The sequence below is a fragment of the Botryllus schlosseri genome, chromosome 12 (genome assembly GCF_051294905.1).
Source record: "Botryllus schlosseri isolate E-star chromosome 12, Bs_hap1, whole genome shotgun sequence".
NCBI lineage: Eukaryota > Metazoa > Chordata > Ascidiacea > Stolidobranchia > Styelidae > Botryllus > Botryllus schlosseri.
The window spans coordinates 4,745,689-4,766,687 of record NC_137247.1 but is presented as its reverse complement, the minus strand read 5'-3'; the positions used below and the strand labels follow the sequence as shown (position 1 = coordinate 4,766,687).

General features: G+C 41.9%; 2 protein-coding genes across 4 annotated transcripts in view; one reads left to right on the top strand and one right to left on the bottom strand.

Annotated features, from left to right (window-relative positions):
- LOC145451633 (isocitrate dehydrogenase [NAD] subunit alpha, mitochondrial-like) overlaps positions 1-20,999 on the top strand; it is a 122,916-nt gene that overhangs the window by 56,789 nt on the left and 45,128 nt on the right. The window lies entirely within an intron of this gene.
- Positions 2,141-18,916, bottom strand: LOC145451626 (uncharacterized). Of its 3 annotated transcripts, none has more exons than XM_080329834.1 (16): positions 18,732-18,916; positions 17,640-17,856; positions 16,503-16,770; positions 15,103-15,258; positions 14,449-14,690; positions 13,702-13,830; positions 13,003-13,140; positions 12,453-12,571; positions 11,137-11,261; positions 9,339-9,438; positions 9,186-9,281; positions 6,979-7,062; positions 5,607-5,705; positions 5,382-5,538; positions 3,960-4,168; positions 2,141-3,884 (listed from the first exon to the last, which is right to left on the bottom strand). In XM_080329834.1, the coding sequence occupies exons 1-16, from the start codon at positions 18,848-18,850 to the stop codon at positions 3,743-3,745; spliced, it is 2,400 nt and encodes a 799-aa protein (XP_080185960.1). In that variant the 5' UTR covers positions 18,851-18,916; the 3' UTR covers positions 2,141-3,742. The 3 variants fall into 3 exon arrangements, with proteins under 3 accessions (XP_080185960.1, XP_080185962.1, XP_080185961.1); XM_080329836.1 differs by lacking the exon at positions 18,732-18,916 and adding an exon at positions 18,569-18,705; XM_080329835.1 differs by lacking the exon at positions 18,732-18,916 and adding an exon at positions 18,307-18,553.

The window sequence follows — 20,999 nt, the reverse complement described above, 5'->3', positions numbered from 1 at the left end:
TCTTTGTGGTCGTTTGTGTGTTGGTCTTGGGTACGGCGGGGTATGTTGCGAGGCGATTACGGCTGTTGTAGAGTTTCAACTGAAATGATTTTCAAGTCATGTAGTTGAAGGCTTTTCCGGTAGGGATATGATATGCATTTTACACCGATTATTCGGTCGACGAGGAATATAGTTTCGATAATGCCTTGCCTACATCGGAGCCTTGAAACTTCGGTTGTAACTAGGGCTGGGCAAAATCGAGTACCCGAGTGATTCGATTCTGAATCACGTAATATGCTTCGAGTCGAGTCGAGTAATCGAGTATCACACATTATGACGTCATAACAAAATGTAATATGACAAAGTTCAAATATGTACCTTTTATGCGACCACAAATAATAGAATGCCTGTTTTCCATCGAATTAAAGATACTTTAGTATTTTTTCGACCATACTGATTTCATTGCACTTGGTGAGAATAATGTGGGATGATCATGTCTTCGGAAATGTGCTATTTCCAGTAATGTTCGTAGCTTTGTACTATACGTTTCGTATGCTATGATACGGCCAATCAACGTTTCAAGGCTTCAACAGGGATAATTAGTATCGAAACTATAATTGTCGTTGATAAATTATAACTTTCAGAGGCGAGGAGCATATAATTTCAGTACTCGAAAAAATCATCTTTTACTACTCGACTCGAATCATTAAAATTAATACTCGATTCTGATTCGAGTACTCGAATCATTGTGCCCAGCCCTAGTTGTAACACGGCACTCATGATGTTGCACGAGGCTAGAAAAATTCTGAGAAGCGACAGTACTATGAACTAGTCATAGGCACGCCACAAGACAGCAGAAAGATCAAGATCAAACTCTTACAGTGGGCATTATATCGATGAAGAACTAATTATGAACATTATGGAGTCCGGAAATGCGCAAAGTTACTTTTGCCGACGTGTAACTATAGATTACTAACCTACGGGTTAGTAGTATGTTAGATAACTAATCTGTAGTGAAACAGATGAGATTAATGAAGATTAGGTGGTAAAGTGAATCGATCGTGCTAAAAGTGCTTCATCATTTCAGGGGAAAAAATCAGAAATTTCGGGTTTTGGGTCGTCGACAGTTGAGCAAATTATTATACAATATACAATTCCTGTAGCAAGCAATATCCAACAGCTCCTCGCGATGTCTTTGTGTATTACCCATATTTAGCATAGCCTAGGCGGCTGAGTATCGCAAGTGAAATTGATTGCTTTGGTCTACCTGTTGATTAGAGTATAGGCCAGGGGTTCTCAACCCGCATGCGGCCCGCAGACGTTTATGTTGCGGCCCCCGACACCTTTCATTACGGAAGCAATTACTAGCCTACAGTCACAGATTTGTTACATTTTAATTTAGCTACTTAGCTTTCTTATCGCACTGTCTCTGTTTCGTTTGATTACTCATTTTTTGATGTGTTCTGGTTTCTTGATATAGACCTATGCTGAAGTTTAGATTGTTATTGTTTTGAATCGGGATTCGGCTGCACTCTGCTTCAAGAGAATCCCGCTGCGTAGAACACTTTTAAAAAGTGTTTCTCACACCGTGAATGGTTTGAGCAGAAACAAGGAAACGAGAACGTCGAAAGCTGGGTTTGAAACTCTGCGTCGAGCAATGAATTTGCTTTCCCAGATATAAATGGAAAACCGATGTGTCATATTTGTCAAAGAACAATGTCGTAACGAAGCGTCGAAGCTCAAAATGATACCACGCCTGTTTCTTGGAGCTTCACATATCGCCTGATCTTAGAAAAACGATGCTAGCTTGGTGGCAAGCCCAGCAATCCATATTTCGGGCATTGTTAAAATTAGAAGCGACGTTACAGACGCATCGTTCAAAATTGCTTAGAATATCGCTAAACCCAAGAAATCTGCTAGAGAAGGTGTGATTTCAATAAGACATCAACATACTGTGCGAATATTTGCTGTTTCCAAAGCTTAGCAGCGAGGCCAACATGACCTGACAAGTTTCGAAGCTACAGTTGTCTGATTCAGCAGTGACCAGAAGAGTAACAGCAATGCCTGTCGATCTATCGCATTTTCTGAACCACGTAGCCGCGTAGACTACTTTAGCCTATTGCATTGGATGAATCCACCGATTCCACATACATGGCATGGCTAATTATCTGGGTGCATTTTATTAGAGCAGACATATTTGCAGAGGAAATGAGAAAAACAACAAATTTACAAAGCTGACTCCTGTAACTATTGGTGCAGGGCTCAATCAGCCATGGAAGGAAAAAAGAAGGGTTGATTGGTTTGCTCAGAAATGACCCCGAACACCAGACTTCTCATATCACTGAGAGCTGAGAGTCTTGATAATGGCCTCTGTAACGAAAGCGTGACCGTAATTTCATACTTGCTCACTCACGCATTGAAACAGGTTGAGCAAGTGAGTTCAGTTCTCTGTTGGAAGGGTTTGGGGTGCATACTGCACTGCATATACCTACTTGGAAACGAATGCAACGCAGGCTCCATATGGGGATTTAGCCTACTTGCGCCGCTGGAAGATACATATTCTCACCCAAAAAACAGCCACTGTAAACTTACGAACGCTGTCCATTAATGCTCTAGAATGCATGAAAATGTAGTAAATGCCAGTATACAACTGGTAAATAGGCTATAGTAGCCCACAATTTAATAGTAGCCCACAAATACATGATAATAATATGCGGCCCGCAGCGTCTTTATTTGTAAAAATGCGGCCCGTTATACAAGGGAAGTTGAGAACCCCTGGTTTAGGCTGATGTACGTGTACAATTGGCCGGCAGAACGCTTGTGACAGAGGAGAGGGAGGTCGACTTTTGTTGTGCCCTTGTTGTTTTAATCATTGTAATAAACTTCGCATATCCGCGGCTGGTTTATTGACTCATGCGCGAAGGATTTCAAGTCAAGCTAGTGAGGCCGAGAGAGACAGGAAAACGGAAAGTGCTGCTAGTGGGCGATAACTAGTGTATTCGTGTTGAAAGTAAGCAGTCCTGGTCCTGACTGATGAGTGACCTTTTTCGGTAAACAAATGTATTCGTAGGACGGAAAATTGATCTCTCTGCAGCAATATCGTCGGGGTCACAGAAAGGTGGCTCGCTGCGGAAATTCGCCTGAAACACCAAGGCTAAAAGTTTCCGCGAAGTAAATAATGTCTTCTTTCTCTTTTATTACAAAACATATGCATTTTAACAGTCTTTTATCATCACAACTTCCGCAAATGATTTTTCCACTTTCTAGTAGGCATTGTCGATCGTTGACCAGCAGCAACCAACAATGTGGCATTGTGGCCACATTACGCCGTGCCACGTGTCAGCAACGGGCTAATGATCTTCGCATTCAACCGGAACGCGTTACGTCGCAGCCGCCTGGCTTCCAATCCACCACAGAGATGGCCACAGTCCGGTTCAGGAGCCGGAGCCGGAGCAGGATTTCATTGATTTTTTACCTGGCCGGACTGGATCCGGATTTTGAATTTGCGGTGATGGTCGGATTTTAGCCGGATTTTTTTGCTGCAATATGATTAATTAGCATTGTTCTGGTAGGATTTTTTCGGATTCCGAACTGGACCTTCACCAGCCGGATTTTTTCGGACTCTGAATTTCCAATTGCAAGCCGAATCCGGATAGATTCGGATCCCGAAATTTGGGAATCCGCCCATCTCTGATCCACCATCACATAATAGAAAAAATACCTGCAAAGAAATTAAGTTGTTGAATGCAAGCTAGCAAGAGGCCTACGCACGCGTCTTGCCTAGTCCCCAGAACAGTGCCAGAACCACCAATGTCGATATCACAGCTGTCGGCACGAATGTCAGCACGACACTGCTCCATAATGATTTGGTCTCACAGAAAAATATTGAGCAGCATTTCGGGCAGCTGTTAACAAATAGAATTATGATTCTCTTATGCTGTTTCTGTATAATTTTTTTTACAAAGCAATTGTATACGTACCAGTCACAATAGCATAATGGTGGTAAAATATGGTGTCCTGTTGTCACCTCGTGTCTTAATTGCGACTTCGTCTTGGTTTTCTTCATTTTCATGCGAGGGCGTTTTTTCCGCTTAAATTTCCTCCCGAATCGTTTCAAAATTCCCGGTTTTCTGAATCTCTTTCGTTGCTCCACTTGTTTACGCCTTCCCGCGTTCGCCGTTGCAAAAAACTAAACAGAGAATGCAAATTTGCGTTCAATGGTATCAGATGCGTGGCGAATAAATACATGACAATATGAAGCCAATATAATAATATTTTCGCGCAGATGAAAATTTCGCGACTGGTGCTTCTATATTGCCGCGGTCGAATCAAAAGTCTTATCTCCATTTTTTAAATATTGAGATCCATTTACAAATTTAGAGAAAATCAAGTTTTTGTAAAATTGTCATTTTTTCGGCCGTATCATCATCATTGGTATATTAGCAATTTTTATCAGTTCATTACATCACATATAAAAGCGATCCAATGAAAAGGTAGGAAGGTGTCGAAGCGACTTGGAGTCGTCTATGGAATCAGGCACCCACCTTGGCCTAGGCGATGTAATGAGGAGGCATGCACAGTTGCACACTGAATGAAAAGTAAATAAGATAGTATAGAAAAGGCAAGCGACAAGAAAGAGGGTGCCATATCATGGAAGGCGATATCGATAGGTCAGGTCGTGGTCTGGTAATCTTGACGAGGATGAACTAGTATCTTGACCTGGTGTCTGCTTATCACATTGTTTAATGTTGATCATGGCCAAGATATCGCCGAAAGAAGATGAATACTTAGCAGAAAATTAATTTTCTCAAATTGTGTAAAATGGACATATGCTATTTATGATTCCACAGCACCGATCTTTTTGTTTTCTTGTTTTTATTCACAACATTGGCGCTTATCGCCTATATGGTTATTTGCGCCCAGCACATTAATTGCATTAATACAAGGTCTCTTGCGTTCTTGCTTCGCTTTTCTGGTCTTTAGCTGCCATCTTTCCAGAGTTCGGCTCTCTCTTCTTTTGAGCTTTTCAAGACGCTGTATTTACAGCGGGATCGGCGATGAGGAGCCCAGATAAACCTCCGACACATATAATCATGGCAGAGCCGAGACTCGAACCAGCAACCATTGGTGTCGTGACTGCAGTGTTTAATGAACTGCGCCACTCGCTTCCCCACAGCACCGATATAATCCACGCCGAACGTGTGACCTTATTTCAATTACGAATTACCAGTCACACTAAACACGCACCGCCAGTGTAGTAGAGATGAGTAGAGATTTGGATTAAAAAAAGTATTTTACGACTTTCATCGAATTTGGTTCAAACAGTATCTGGATCCAGGATTTATCCCAAAATCGCATATTTCAAATGATTTTCAATTGATATTCAACGCATTTGTATGTACCTTTTGCGCTCTGTCAACCCACTCTTTTTCCGAAATTCTTCCCGCCACATCATCGTCGTGCGGTAGAGGGACTAGATTTGGTCCGAAAGCAACGGCCCCGTTTGGAAAAGGATTTCGTTGACTCTGCCTACTGTCATTATTGCTGCGCCTGCTTTCTCTGAAAGTAATATGGTTATTGGTGGTTACTTGGGAGTATGGCAACCTAACTTGACCATCGGATATTACCGGGATGGCAGCCTTTTCTCTCGGCTGCTGGTTTGTCTTTTTAATTTCCTCGCGCTGTCTCGCGATGCTCCCCTCGGTTTCGCAGTCTCGTTGGCGTACCTGGTATAGTTACGTCACAGGGTATAATTGCTACATTGGCTTATACTATAGATAACTAACCTACGGATAGATATACAACACCGTCGTCACGCTTGCTTGCCCGGAGCAAAATACTGCTCAACAATCTGAACGCAACGTAATTGCCAATCCCATTGCTGACGACCCGAGCGCTCAAATTAAATAAAGTTGGTCTTATTTGAAAGCTACTGTCGCACTGATTCTGAATATGTACATTACAGTCTCATCAGGACGATGGAACCGCCTCAAAATACACCGCAAAGTTTGAAAATCGGCATTGTTCTGAACAATCGCAACCATGCAAGGGGCATTGTTATGACCATTGTGGTGCGTCGCTGCGATTGTTTAGAACAATGCCGATTTTCAGACTTTGCGGTGTATTTCGAGGCGGTTCCATCGTCCTGATCTGATTTTAATGTATATTTTCAGAATCAGTACGACAGTAGCTTTCAAATAAGACCAACTTTATTTGATTTGAGCGCTCGGGTCGTCAGCTGTAGGATTGGCAATTACGTTGCGTTCAGATTGTTGAGCAGTATTTTCCTCCGAGCAAGCAAGCGTGACGACAGGTGTTGTATATCTATCCGTAGGTTAGTTATCTATACTTATACATAACTAACTATAGATAACTAACCTACGGATAGATATACAACACCTGTCGTCACGCTTGCTTGCTCGGAGGAAAATACTGCTCAACAATCTGAACGCAACGTAATTGCCAATCCTACAGCTGACGACCCGAGCGCTCAAATCAAATAAAGTTGGTCTTATTTGAAAGCTACTGTCGTACTGATTCTGAAAATATACATTAAAATCAGATCAGGACGATGGAACCGCCTCGAAATACACCGCAAAGTCTGAAAATCGGCATTGTTCTAAACAATCGCAGCGACGCACCACAATGGTCATAACAATGCCCCTTGCATGGTTGCGATTGTTCAGAACAATGCCGATTTTCAAACTTTGCGGTGTATTTTGAGGCGGTTCCATCGTCCTGATGAGACTGTAATGTACATATTCAGAATCAGTGCGACAGTAGCTTTCAAATAAGACCAACTTTATTTAATTTGAGCGCTCGGGTCGTCAGCAATGGGATTGGCAATTACGTTGCGTTCAGATTGTTGAGCAGTATTTTGCTCCGGGCAAGCAAGCGTGACGACGGTGTTGTATATCTATCCGTAGGTTAGTTATCTATAAACTAACCTACCGAGGTTAGTAATCTATAATCGGCGAGTTAGCAACTAAGGGTATTCACCTCATAGCGTCGAACAACTGAAGTGGTTTGTCCTCGTACGCGCGAACTGCTGAGTTTCTCCGTGATGGCCTTTGACTTTGGCGACTGTTGGTAAGTGAAGTTTTACTGATAGTACATTTCTACGGTTTTCTTGCTGATAAAATCGTTGTGGGGCAGAGCTTTGAGGTATTCACAGAATGGGATGCAAATAAATGGAAGTGCCTATTGGCGCTGTAGTAGCCTATAGTGCAGGGTGCGCCAACCCGTGGCCCGCGAGAAGGTTTTGAGTGGCCCGCGAGGTAATTTCCGAAATTAGTAATATTATCAAAAATGGATTGCACAGATTGCGAACTTGCAGGGCCAACCAAAAATTCGATTAGTCCGGCCGCAACACTTGAGATGTGATGACTAAAATATCAGTTCCGACGCATTAGCATACGTCGACAGTATCCTAAAAGTGGGACGCGGATCACTGCTGTATTGCATAATGCATATCATGTTTGCGTAATGCGCATCATATGGGAATAGGACCAGGGCCGTAACAGCACTTCGTCAGGCCCCCCAAAAAAACTTTGGTCTTGGGCCCCCCATAGGGTTAAAGACCGAACTTCTGGGGGGCTTCGCCCCCCACACCCCCCCTCCGGTCATACACTTTTACCGCTATTCATCATATTCATTGGAAGTTTGTTTAGTGAACCAGCTTTTGTCGTCTAAACGCGCGAAGCGCGGAGGAATTTCTAGAATTCATGATTTCATCAATCAGTATGATCGGGATATATTGCTTATATTGTTATCAATTTTTATCTTCTCTCCGCTCACGTAATCAAATTTGCCGGTAGAGCTGAGTGAGGTGTGTTTGAAAAGGTAGGACCACTCAATAATAATTGAACATCTTCGGACGTATACCCGTTGGCAGGAACGAAACAGCACCTCGTCAGGCTCGAAAAAACGTGGGTCTTGGGCTCCCATAGGGTGATAAAACGACCCCCCCCATCACGTTGTTCGTGTTTGTCACGAAATTATCTGTACTGTATCGTGAGCCAGCGCGAAGCGCGAAAATTTTCGACAATTTATGATAAAATCGGTCAATCAGATAGGCGATTGCATATATATTATGCTATCAATTTATTGTCCTCTCTACTCACGTAATTAGTTTTACCGGTAGAGCTGAGTCAAGTGTCTTGAAAACGGGTGGGCCCGTAAATAATGATTAAACATCTTCGGGCGGGCGGACCCGTTGATATGACTTCGTTACATGATGTTATTTCGTGACTTCCAGTCTGCTATATCAAAAAATATAGAATCGTCCAAACGTAGGCTTCTAAACTAAGAGACGCACACGATTTCAAATTGGTATTTCTTCACTGGCATGAAATTTTTCCCAGCGGGATGGTATTTGTCTTGTGAGGTTCAGGTTGCAAAGACAGGAACATTCGGCGTCAGTCATTTAGGCGCCTATGGACAATTAAACCTATATGTATTTTGTATAAAACGAAGTCTTCGGTCTGCATAAGGGCATAGACCTTTTCGGCCAAGCCTTTCTCGCTGCCGATCGTTCTGGCACACTTCTTGGAGTCGCATGTTATATGGCCTAAAACTTGATTGTATGTCTTGGTGGGTCGTGGTGCGGTAACGGCCCAATACCCAATGATATAGGTAAATGGCAACTTGAATTCGCGCGCAGCGCGAAAAAATTTTGAAAAAATTGCATAAATTTTCAAAAAATTCTTCATGATTGATGTTAATTCACGAAATAATTTTGGGCCCTCTTCGAGCTCGGGCCCCCCCAATTGGGGGGTTTGGGGTGCGGCAGTTACGGTGCTGAATAGGACGCAGTATATATTCGTCCTTGGAGTTTTTGCGAGATATGCACCCACTTATGATATGTACAATATACATACACGTGATCTCTGCATATGCATACCATGAGTGTCTGAGTTGCAAGTAGGGAAGTCATGGACACCAATGTTACTAATCAGGTCTTCGGCCTAACAATGACACTGCACCATTACGCTATCTTGTCGGCATATATCAGCACTTCAGCAGTCAATGACCCTTGCGGGCCGAGCAAGTAGCAATATGATAACTAAGCGTCTGAAATTTCGCTTACGGTTAACTATCGGTTTTGCTCGCCGAGAGGATAGAGCCTAATCCATGGCATTAGCCCTAATTCATTATGAGTGGTGCTGCTGGTTGAATCGACCGCTATATACTAAACGCAAATCCACCTGGTGCCTCTCAGTATGTGAAGGCTTGACCTGTCGACGTACGAGTTGTCAGCTGAAGCAACGCGGCGGTTTTCGTATACATCAGTCGAAGAAAACCTGAAAATTGCGCTCGTACACTGAATTGCGCCACAAGTGCCAGTTGACAAGTCTTACCGGACATTCGTCAATCTAGACGGGTTGAGACGATCGATGTCGTCGTAGATATCGTGCACAGTTCTGCCCTGAACGGATGATCTGTAGAATGCGTCTTCGTCTGAACATAGTTACGGAGGTGTTTGTGATCAAAGACACTAAGCACAGTATGCTGTGAATCAGAAGTTGTGTAATCGCCATTTTGTAAGTCGTGGGATAATAGTCATGCGTCATGAATATTTTGAAGTTCTACGCAAATGCGTTGCTGCTATCATACAAAAATTTCAAGACCGAAGATGTTTAGTATTACTACTAGGGATGGTGTGAACGCGAGGTTCACGTTCGCGTTCTGTGTGTGAACCTCGGGAATTTGGAGGTTCGCGTTCACAACAGAACCTTGGTAGGATCTGCGCTGTGAACCTTTATCATAACAATTTTCACTTCATAATGACATCTTTGGTTCGAATTTATTGCATTTCAACTGCAGGCCACTCTATGAATGACGCCGGCAGCATATAAAAAAACTCAAAACGAGCATGCACTTTGACAATCTCAAAGATTTTACTTGCTTTGTTACAAAAATTCTGCTCTAAATATCCAACTTTCCGTTTGTGAATATATAGTGACTCTCTGCTGTGAGCTGACCCGCAATCACATAACATCACGAGCGACATACATAACATGTAGAGAGCGATTCAACCAATCAATGAGATTGATATCGTTTTTTGATGTAACAAATCTAGCTAGCGTACGGGGTCCATCTTCACTTCATATGTTTACTGTATCATTAAAACCAAATCCGTGCGATTGAGGTGTTGGTTACAGCTGTATTACTTTTGGGGCAGCCTAATATCGTTAGCAAGTATGAAAACCTGTATTACACTCTGCCCAATACCAATGTAGCAATACTCACACACCGAATACATTGCCCGGTCTGGTCAAGATCGTTAAGGCGTAAGCTTATATTCCCTGGCAACACCTCTTCGAAATTATTGGCAAAACGACGGATGATATTGATTTTATGGGAGTAATATATCATATGATTGCCCCAGTTGATACATTTAGTGACGTTTAAATCGCCAAAATGTACTTCAGCATTATGGCATTATGTGGCCCGAGTCGTCGCTAGGTATCGTGTGCATTAATATAGGCTATCACTTCATTGAAAGATAGGGTTGGAATTAACAATATGACGTCACGTGACGTCACGAGGTTCACGTTCGTGTTCACACAGAACCTTTCAAAAAGGTTCGCGTTCACACGAACCTGAACCTTTCAGAGGTTCACACCATCCCTAATTACTACCCAATTTAATGCATAGATGTATGCTATATGTTTGCCGCAGGTGTCTCAGTGTACTAGTTTCCTAACTCAAGTCATGAAGCAATGAATTTAACAGTTTTAGTGTCTCAAAATGAAAAATGTACAATGGACTGGATATCTTTACTCTTGCCACTTCTATGATACCAGCTGCTCCCATGTATATTTGTATGAAACGCTAATACACACTCCATTCATAGGCGTAGCAAAAGTGAATATTTTGGAGGGACATGACGAATTTTGGGGACGCGAACTTATTTAGCAACAGTGCAACGTCAAACATCCATTTTGTCGTCGCGTTGTCCGTGTCGAGATTTTTTGTGAGAAGCAAAGAGCCCGGTCGCCTGCCCCCGGGTACTCCGTGAAACATACTTTGTGACTACACAGGGGATGGAAATCATCAACATATCAACTTCGTTATATGACATGGAGCGTTATTCTTATACTGATCGCTAAACATTGTTGGTTTGCCTTATTCGCTTGTATTCAAACACCTCACCATCTAAATCCTGCATCGCTTCCGAATCGAGACTTCCATCATCGGCGAATGAGATCGAACTTTCGCTGGACAATGAAGTTTCGCTGTTCGGCCGGTATCCGAATACCGACGAGGATTGACTGATGCTGTGAGCAGTGTCAATTTGTCACATCTCCGGCATCAAATAGGCAAGTATATACAGATGAACACCACATTTTCGAATTCAAATGCTGCTCCGGATATTGATTAATATTGTGATCCACGTCCAGAATATATTTCTTATGATTTGCAAGTCGCCCTCGCGCTATAGGCCCTATGTCATTTTGCAAATATGGAGACAATTTTTACATATTATACCGGCTTTCAATAAATAAAAAATACTTATCTAAGGCTTAGTTTAAAACTATGTTTAAAACATATTTTAAAATCCGTCTTGTTTCAAAATTCAAGCCTATGGATATATCGAAATTACGGTCGAATCGTATTAATTTGGACATCGTATAACCCAGACAAGCGCCTTATTCGGCCAAAAGGCTCGGGAACCGAACAAAAGTAAAAACTGCTCGAAAAACTCCAGTTAACTCGGACAATTCGTCGCCTAATTCAGACACAGGTTCGCAATTCCTATCGTTACGTTATGCCACAATAAACATTACTAGTTAGTTTTACCCCAAGATGAATGAAGATGGTGAGAGAATGACGTTCCATGCAGCATCGACAATGAACACATACAAAGCCGTGCCAACTTCGGGTATAGTCGCTTTTACTTCGGTGCAATTGCGTCTCGTGACGCCTTCGTTCAGCCACGGCCGTATAAGCGCAGGCGTATGGGCCCACCTGAGCATTGCATTTTGTCGATTTAGCCTTCAGTTAGCGTAAATGATTTTATTACCTCAAAAAGCTTTTTGCGCTTACTTCCTACTGCTATGTGGTGTGCTAGTGAAAATAGAGTTTCAGTCCTTGCTACGTGACTTAGTACCGTATTCGAAGAATTACTGTACTATTTTAACCCTACATTTGTGTGTTACAAAGCATACAGTATTTGCAGTTTAGTATCGAAATACTGTTCAATGCAACTGACCCGATGGTATAATTCTCGATCAGTGTAAATTACCGCAGTATAGCGCTGCTACAATTCATTTATTACGCAAGAGTAGGCCTAATAATGCGTCGTCTGCCTATACGTATGACCAATGACCATAAAACAAATGATGGATTTTCGCTTCATTCGGACATATCCGTTTCTCTCCTTAATTCGGCCAAGAGTGAGAGGAACCAAAGTGTCCGTAGTAAGCGGACACGACTGATTAGAATTTGAATTATCACTGCTTACATACATGCTATCGGTTGATTCTTCACTATCAGCTGCTGAATAGACATTGTAATCGCCATATCCCGGCTCACGAATTCGTACAGTGGCACTTTTTCGTTTTTCGTTCTGCTTCTTCTTCCATTCCTGCCCAACACATTCGGTTGGTTATAGTGATAACATGAATCTCAAAAGTTGATGTCACTATGAACGAGGGGAGAAATATATTTAAGTATGGCCGCACCATGTTGATTCTATACTAACTCTTGCTGTGAAGTCAAACTTCAATTTACTTGAGGTATAATTCACTTTCTCCGCTGATTTCGCATAAAAAACTACTCTCTCCCCTTCGTCTCACCTTCGGGGAACGGTTTCATGTATAAACCAATTAAACCATTCTCGAGCTCAACAATGATTATTAGCGGCCAGATTTGACAGTATTACCATAGCATATGCGGTGATGAACGTCCCAGTGGCACTCATCGAAATATTATATAGTAGTAAGATGTAGTAAGTAGTAAGATGTTTTTTCCCCAAATTTCATGAAAAATAATTTTTCAAAATTTTGTCTTTCTCACCCTTGAACCTTCGCTCGTTCTTGGCTTTAGAATGCTCTTTGGCTTTTTCCGAATCCAGTTCTTCCTGTGTTCGTCATATCTGGTATCGGTCTCCTCATTTTTGACCACTCCCGCAGCTGCTTTAATGCCCCTCAAAAACTATGGCAAGTGTTGATAAAATGACTCTGACAAACTTGTACAATGTGGAATGGTATATGTTAGTACGATCGTAAACTCACAATTAGCGCCCCATGATAATGGCTACTATATACCATAAGTCGGAGCAAAATGATTCAAAGTTAACTCCTCTTCGGTATATCGAGATTCAACATTATAATTTCAAGAACTTTTGGCATACCATCGCTTATAACTCACCATATATAGGGTTTCTATGCACCCGCCTGCAGCACATCCGCCACCTTAACAGTTATTCAGTGCTATACTTCGATACATCATACACGCTTTCACTTTATATATTGAGCGTATTTCCTATCGTAATCTTGTTGCGCCATAAATCATATTAGACAACCTGATTATTATATCGCATCATCAGAAATATTGATTTTGCACGGCATCCAATATTGACACACGAATAATTGATAGGAATTTCTGAAATATGTCCGGATTCCGCTGCAGTTCACACCGCTGCGATACGTGCTATTACTTTTGCAAGGATTGAATTATAAATTAGATGTTTCTAACATTACTCTTTCTATTTACCTTGGGTTTCGAGAATATGGATCCCTTGTCTTCCCGTTCTCTTTCGGCTTTGGCCTGCAGTCGCCGAATTTCGAATGATTTATTGGTCTTAAATCCGTCCCTCACATCTTCTTTCGTTTTATCTTCGTCCTGACGCATAACAGAAGACTGACTGAATGAAGCATAGCTTGTGTCGCATGAAAATCACGTGAATTTAAACTGTCCCACCCATTATTGGCAGATACTATAGTTAAGTCATCGCAAAATTTCATTGACAGTTAACCAGCAGTCGCGATCAAGTCGTTTCGAAACCTTCCTATATGTTTGCATTAACATCCAAGAAGGCATGGCTGGTAGGGAAATTTATTAGAACACTCTTTTATAACCGGTAATTCTGCATGCTTCATGGCTACAGTAGCTTTTTTTGTTGAAATAAATACCACGTATATCGCCTAAAAGTCTGGTTGAAAGTGCGAAAAAGAGGATGTTTGGCCATTTTGAGCTTCCTCGACGTACCATTCACTTTTCTTGGGAAAAAGAGGTTATACCCTCCTAAATGAGGACATTTTGGCAAGCCTATTATGATAGAGATATCTTTAAATTGTGACTTCTCCCAGTCTTTATTGTAGACTATACATTAATGGCCAGAAAGCTAATATATTTAATGAAAGACAGTTGGATTTGAAGTCGTAATCGTAAACGCAATTTCCCCACCATAGTCTTGTGATGGTGCCTTTTTTGCGTTTAATAATGCGGAGCTATGGTCACCTGGATTTCATCACTGCCATTTTTCTCAGTCTGCTGCTCAGTCGGGGTGTCTTTCGTCACTGGCTCGGCCACGTCAAGGTCAGGTTTCGACACATCGGCGGCGTCAGCATTTTGCGGGTCGGATATATCGACGTCTTCGTAGTTTCGAATGATTCCTTTCCTAGCCAATTCGCGCCTGAGGTTGACGATCGCATCCGGGTGTAAAACGTCCGGCCCTTCTTCGACAGGCGTGCCCATATTTTCTACACGTCAATAATACCGCTGTAATAGGATCCTATAATCACATATTACAGCATGCGTGGATTTGATTATACGATTCTCGCGAAAGGCATGCGAACTTATACATGGGACTTAGAAAGATTCTTGATTTTGGTTGTTGCTCATTTATACGAGTATATCGCCGCTGCATGAGGATAGGACAAGATGATGTTCAAGTCGAGGATTTTGTATTAGTATTTGAAAACCATGTCAGAAATGGAATGGAAATTTGGAAATGTTTAACCTCACCATCCCCGTGTCATGCAGATATGCAGTTGGAAGCAAATATGCCCATTTCACTGCGATGGAAACTGGATTTGTGCTACTTTTACTAACATATACTTTGAACTTAGAGAAGTATTTATATATGAATAGCAACGGTAATGGTATGCTCACGCTCTGCAGATTTAGTGGACTTGATAGTTTTGATGATGACCGGTTTCTTAACATTTGTGACCTTCTTCTTGGCATCTTCGGATTCGCTCTCTGACATATCTTCGTCCGCTTCCTCAACAACAGTTTCCAGCAATTTACGAGACGGCTCTTCAGAATCTGTTCAATTGTTGACGGTGATTAATTTCGTATTTCAACGTATTTCATGTTCCAACGATCACGGGCATAGGTTTACCGATATCTCCAAGTCGATGATGTCTTAAAAGTTTTTACGTTATGACATCTGCAGCAGTGTTTCCTCACGTTCAACAGCCCGGGGAACCATTACGCTAATCTGCAAGCATTCGGGGAGTTCCACATTTTCGCCGAGTCACAAAAACGAAAATCTACCGCATTACACATATCTAATACATATATTATAGATCAGGGGTGGCCAACCTTTTTTGCTATTCTCGGCCGCATTTCGAGTAATCATGTAGCCTACGGCTGGATTCCAGGATATAGTTCGTAATGAACAAACTGGACGCCAAGGCCAAATACCCATTTTGAACTGTCCAGTGTCCATTTTCGGTGAGCTCCGGACTAACTTATTTATTCATATCGGCTTGAAATCGAGTGGTCATGTTATGAATATATACTTGTATTCGACATGGTCGGGCGAAGCGCGAAAATTTTTCAGATTAACGAATGAATTTTGTCATTAATATTCATAGTTTCCCATATTGCCATCAAACATTTATCCTTTCTCAGCCAATGTGATCAGATTCCCCGGTACAGTTGATAAAGGAAAATTTGGGTAAAGTTGTAAATGATGATGTATCTTCGGGTGGACCAATTGCAATAAGTCATTTTGTTGCATGCTGTTATTTCTTGACCTCCCACCAGGATTGGCGGTATATTGGAAAGGTATCGAAGTCATCCAAACGCACCATAGAAACAAATTTCTTCCGTGAGGTGGACACGATTCCAAGTTGGTATTTGTATATAGGGCGCATCATTTTTCGTTGCTGTATACATCTGTACTGTGGTGCTCAGGTTACATTAAAATCGAAAAATTAAGTCGCGTTAAATCGCGCGCAGCGCGAAGAAAATTTCGAAGCCAATCAAAATTTCCTAAAATTTGGGAGTAAATTCGTAAATTCAATTTTCATGTCGACGGCCGCACACACATACTAATTGAAATACGTGTCCACGGCCGCAGGTCGGCCACCCCTGCTATAGACAGATCACTGGTAGGCCTACACAAAATGAACTGTGTACCAGCAGAAATAAACCACCAAAGTATGAGTTTTACACAAAAGAAAACATTATATGAAGAATATATATTGCAAATCGGTGTGACTTCTCGTATTCCCTTCCAGAGACCAGCTCATCATATATTTATTGAGCTTTGTTCATCTCACCGGTTACGTCAAGCGACGTATCTTCCGCGTCCGACTCGTCCCCAGATTTATCGCCGGACAACTCCTCATTATGTTTCCTCTCTGTATGATATTCGTCCACCTTTTTCGCGACTTCATCTTTTGTGTCTTTCGCTGTAGTCTTCACAGGCCCCTTTGTCCCGGTTCGTACCGACTGGTTCTTGACGGGATACGAAATTCTCGCCCTGTGGGGTTGTGGCGGTGGCTTTCGTTTCGTTCTCTTGTCGGCAGATTCAGCGGCCGATGATTCCTTTAAAAGTTAATAAGGTTCCCGCAAATACATATCATATTCCACTGCCTCGGACCCTAGCGATAATTAAATTATTGTAGTAAGATTTCATTGATACGGAGTCATTCGACATGCACTCGTTATTTCGCAATCGATATCTTGGTGTTAAATGTCGGTGTCAGGAATGGGCAAATGTAATATTCCCGAAAACTGATGATCGGACTGCTGAATGAGCAATTTTCAGCAGGCTATGTTTTACAGTTATTCGGGATCATGCTGATTTTCACAATTGGGCGACTACTTCAGGGTGATTCCATCGTTCTGACCAGATTATAATTTGTATTATTGGAATCAATGCGGCACTAGCTTTGGATTAATACGAGTTTGAGACCTCGGGTTTCCAGATTTAGGACTACCAATTATACTGCTTTAAGCCGTCTCAGCAGTAGAACTCTCCACAGCAGATCAGTGCTCAACTGCTCATGCTCATAGATATATGTAATAATGTTTTGACTGGACTTCTACCAGTGATAGATATGTAGATATCCCAGACTTCTACGCCGGATTACTCTATGACGAACCATCTGAGTTAGTGACGTGCGTGAATGGATTAACCGGTTCCTGTTCCTGCTTGACCTCTACCTATATACCAGGGCTAGTTTTGCTCATCAGATACTGCGGGTCTGTTGGAGAAAGCCAGCGTGTATCGAACCCATGGTTTTCGAGACCGGAGCCTATCCCCTGAGATGAGCCATGTGATTAGCTGATTACTTAACTTAAGTGATTGTAGATAAATACCAATTTCGTTATCTTCCACGTGAAATGTCATCTTGTGAACACTATTTGCATAGAACCACCGACACGCGAGTGGCTGATGCACCTCTTCTCACCTTCTCCGTCTCCACGTCGGGCTCTCCACTTTCGTCCTTTGGCGTAAAGAAATCTTTCGACGGTCTTTTTGACTTTCCACCAGCACTTCTCCATGACGATTTCGTCTCGCCTGCCGCACTTGGGTCCCTCGCAGAAAGCATTTCCTTACTGGCTTGGTTACTCGCCTGCTCCTGCAGGTCTCTGGAAGCGGCTTGCTCTACCTCGCCACTTGCTGTCCTGCGGAAGGGTATCTTTAATGTATTGATGCACAATAAGAGAGTATTATGATATATCCGAATCTTAATATTACCTAACCCATTCAGGTATTGTTCAGTGCTCAACTGTCCGTGTCTTTTTCAGGCTGCCGTAAAGCCAGCATGTTTTAATAATATTGTAGGCTGTTTAATTACCTATACGTCTCCCCATTTCGACAGTGTTGCGAACCTGGTATGTTTTGAATTAAATACTTTTTTTAGGCGACTCCGTAATCTCATTTGGTGTCCGACTTGAATTCGTCTCAGTTCGGTGCACCAATAGTGGAACATAACCGGAATAACCAAATCTCTCAAGTTTATCGACACTTGTATGGTCTCCTCTATGTGAACAGTGAACACTCACACATATTTTGGTAGTCATAGATATCATTCTAACTTGCAACTATAGTAACCATGTCTCATTCCTACTCACCAAAGTGGTTTCACGCGTCACCCTTACAGGCCTGCTTGACGTAGTTTCTCGCAGACCTGACATACAACTTCGGGGATGCCCTCCGTATATCATCTAATTTTTTAAATGGAGCCGTACATCTTATAACTGTTATATTGCTTCTACTGTGATTTATAATATTAACGACGTATTTGCATGAGCTTTTCCGATTTGCGATTAACTCATCAGGTCAAGACGTATGCATGATTCACTTTTTAACGATGCTGCGGCACGACCGACTTACCGTGACTAATACGGAAACCAATACCACCGTTATTGACATTCTTATTATGATAATTAAATTCTCAATCTTCAAATCTTTCATATATGTGAAAAACTGTTAATTCGCCAGCAAAACACCGTAATTGGCGCCACGTTATGTCCCATAACCGTTTGCGATCACTTACTTCTTCACAGTCGCATCTGCTTTGTCATCTACACTTCCACCAGCTGCTTGTACCAAATCTCCGAAAATTGTTTTTCCATACGTTTTCTTTGTGTACAGTGTACCCGTTAACAAGGCCATTTCCCTCGTATCCTATAGCCGTGGGCTGGTCGAACATTATGTATACAGGACGCGAGTGCGCATTCTTGTTGTTATATTACTCAGGCCGTGGTATGAAGCCTTTTGTTTCAATTCGCTTTCATAATATCCCTGATTACTTGGTGTCATGTGATCGCCTTTCTACCTCCGAATGAGAGGCATATCGCATGTCTCTCTTCGTCTATCCTAGTGGTTCTCAAACGCGGGGTGCTATTTGAAATGCTAACGGGTGCCGTGGATAATGCGGTATTGGACTACTACGACCTAAAAGCTGTGTTAGCTTGCACCCGGATTTTATGCATAGTCGACTCCGCTTAATTCGGACACTTTAGTTCCGCTCACTTTTGGCCGGAGAAATGGCATTGTTCGAATTAAGGGGGAAATACATTGTTCGTTACATGATCAGTTGGTCATGCGTAAAGGCGACAGCGCGTTGTTGAGCTATATCTTCAGGTTAGCTGTATTGTACGGTGCCACATTTCGATACCAAACGATTCAAGAATTGCTATATTTACTATAATACTGTGTAAAACACAGGGTTTAAATCAGTGTGCTCAAACATGCGGCGCGCCAGACTATTTTTTGTGGCCCGGGTCGATATTTTGGATTTTCAATTGGGTGACAATATTTAGGTGCCACATATCGTTTTCGGATTTGAAAAGTTATAATTCACTATAAAATTGCTTCAAAACCGAAAGACTACTCAAACTCATTAAACTTCACGAACTCATCAATTTCAAAAGCGGATTCGGTGGACGATCGGATACGTCATATTGACTATTTATGATGATAACATGACCAGCAGGAGATTCGAGACTGAAAATTGTGACGTGGACTTGGACTCGACAAAATGAAGAAGAAGAAGATGATTCGACTTAACTCCGAGTGACCTGGCTACAAACAACGAACGCAACAAACTATCAGCGTGTCATGGGTAGTTCAGAAAGTCGTGGCTGGGTGTATCGCTAAGCCGTTATGGCAATGATTGACATTCTGTAGCACGCTTTATGTATAGTTTAATAATTATTTACATCTTGGTACCGTTTAGTCATGTTATTAAAGCCATTTAATGGTGTCGAGCAACGCAAGTGCAGTGGTTCGCTCCAACGCTGTAGCATCAATGGGCTGTTCGGTGATTGGACATTTCTTTTTCTATGACACATTGATTATCATATTTATGTTGTTATTTATCTGTTCCAACATATGACAGGAAATCTAACGCTGTTGTGATTTGACTTAATAGGCAATGACATGATCAATAAATTGACCCGCTAGCACATTTGAGTTTGAGACCCCGGAATTAGAATATACCGTATCTTGGAATATAATTTTACATCGCTACAATCTTTAGGGATTTCGCGACAGCGTATCAAATAACCGATTCCCTGCTAATGTGTAAGTCATACAATACTCATTAGCTTCATTAGCCAAAACATCAGGATGTCGATTCTTTTATCAGAGACCCGACAGTGTATGGTGTGGCGTGAAGCGAAATTTTGGTATGGAATATGGAATGCCGGATGTATGGTATATGGTATGGAAATTTCTAAGTATGTATGGATTTTTTTCCATGCTTCCATACTGTGGCAGTTTTGCCAGAACGATAACAACGATCCTATACTTTCGATTTGTCAAATTGATTGCATACCTCAGAAAATCGTTCACTGACAGGTCTATCTCAAATTGCGAAACAGACTCACCCAACCTGGTCACGGGTCAGCATCTATTTGAAGACAAAAAGCTGTGCAACGCGTATATGAAGGAGAATAATATTAATGGTAATTATTCCAATCTGAATATCATAAAAACGTTTCGTAACGTCCGAGCTGTAGCACTGTGGTCTGCGGATACTGCGGTTATTAAACTTTCCACACTGATAGGTAAAGTTTTATGAATTTCATTCGGTATCACGGCATTTATGCGATGCCAACCGCGATCTAGATATACGTTACCTCACATAAGTGTAGCTCCCTCCATAGCACAGCTTATGCAACGAAAAATGACATCTCGTTTGCATACCTTCACTGGGTGATACAATATGAACCGCTTCGCGTGAAAAGCTGTCCGGTCTGCATTGGCTTTATTTTATGCTGTTAAATGGATAGACGATTCACATGAAGCCTATGGTATA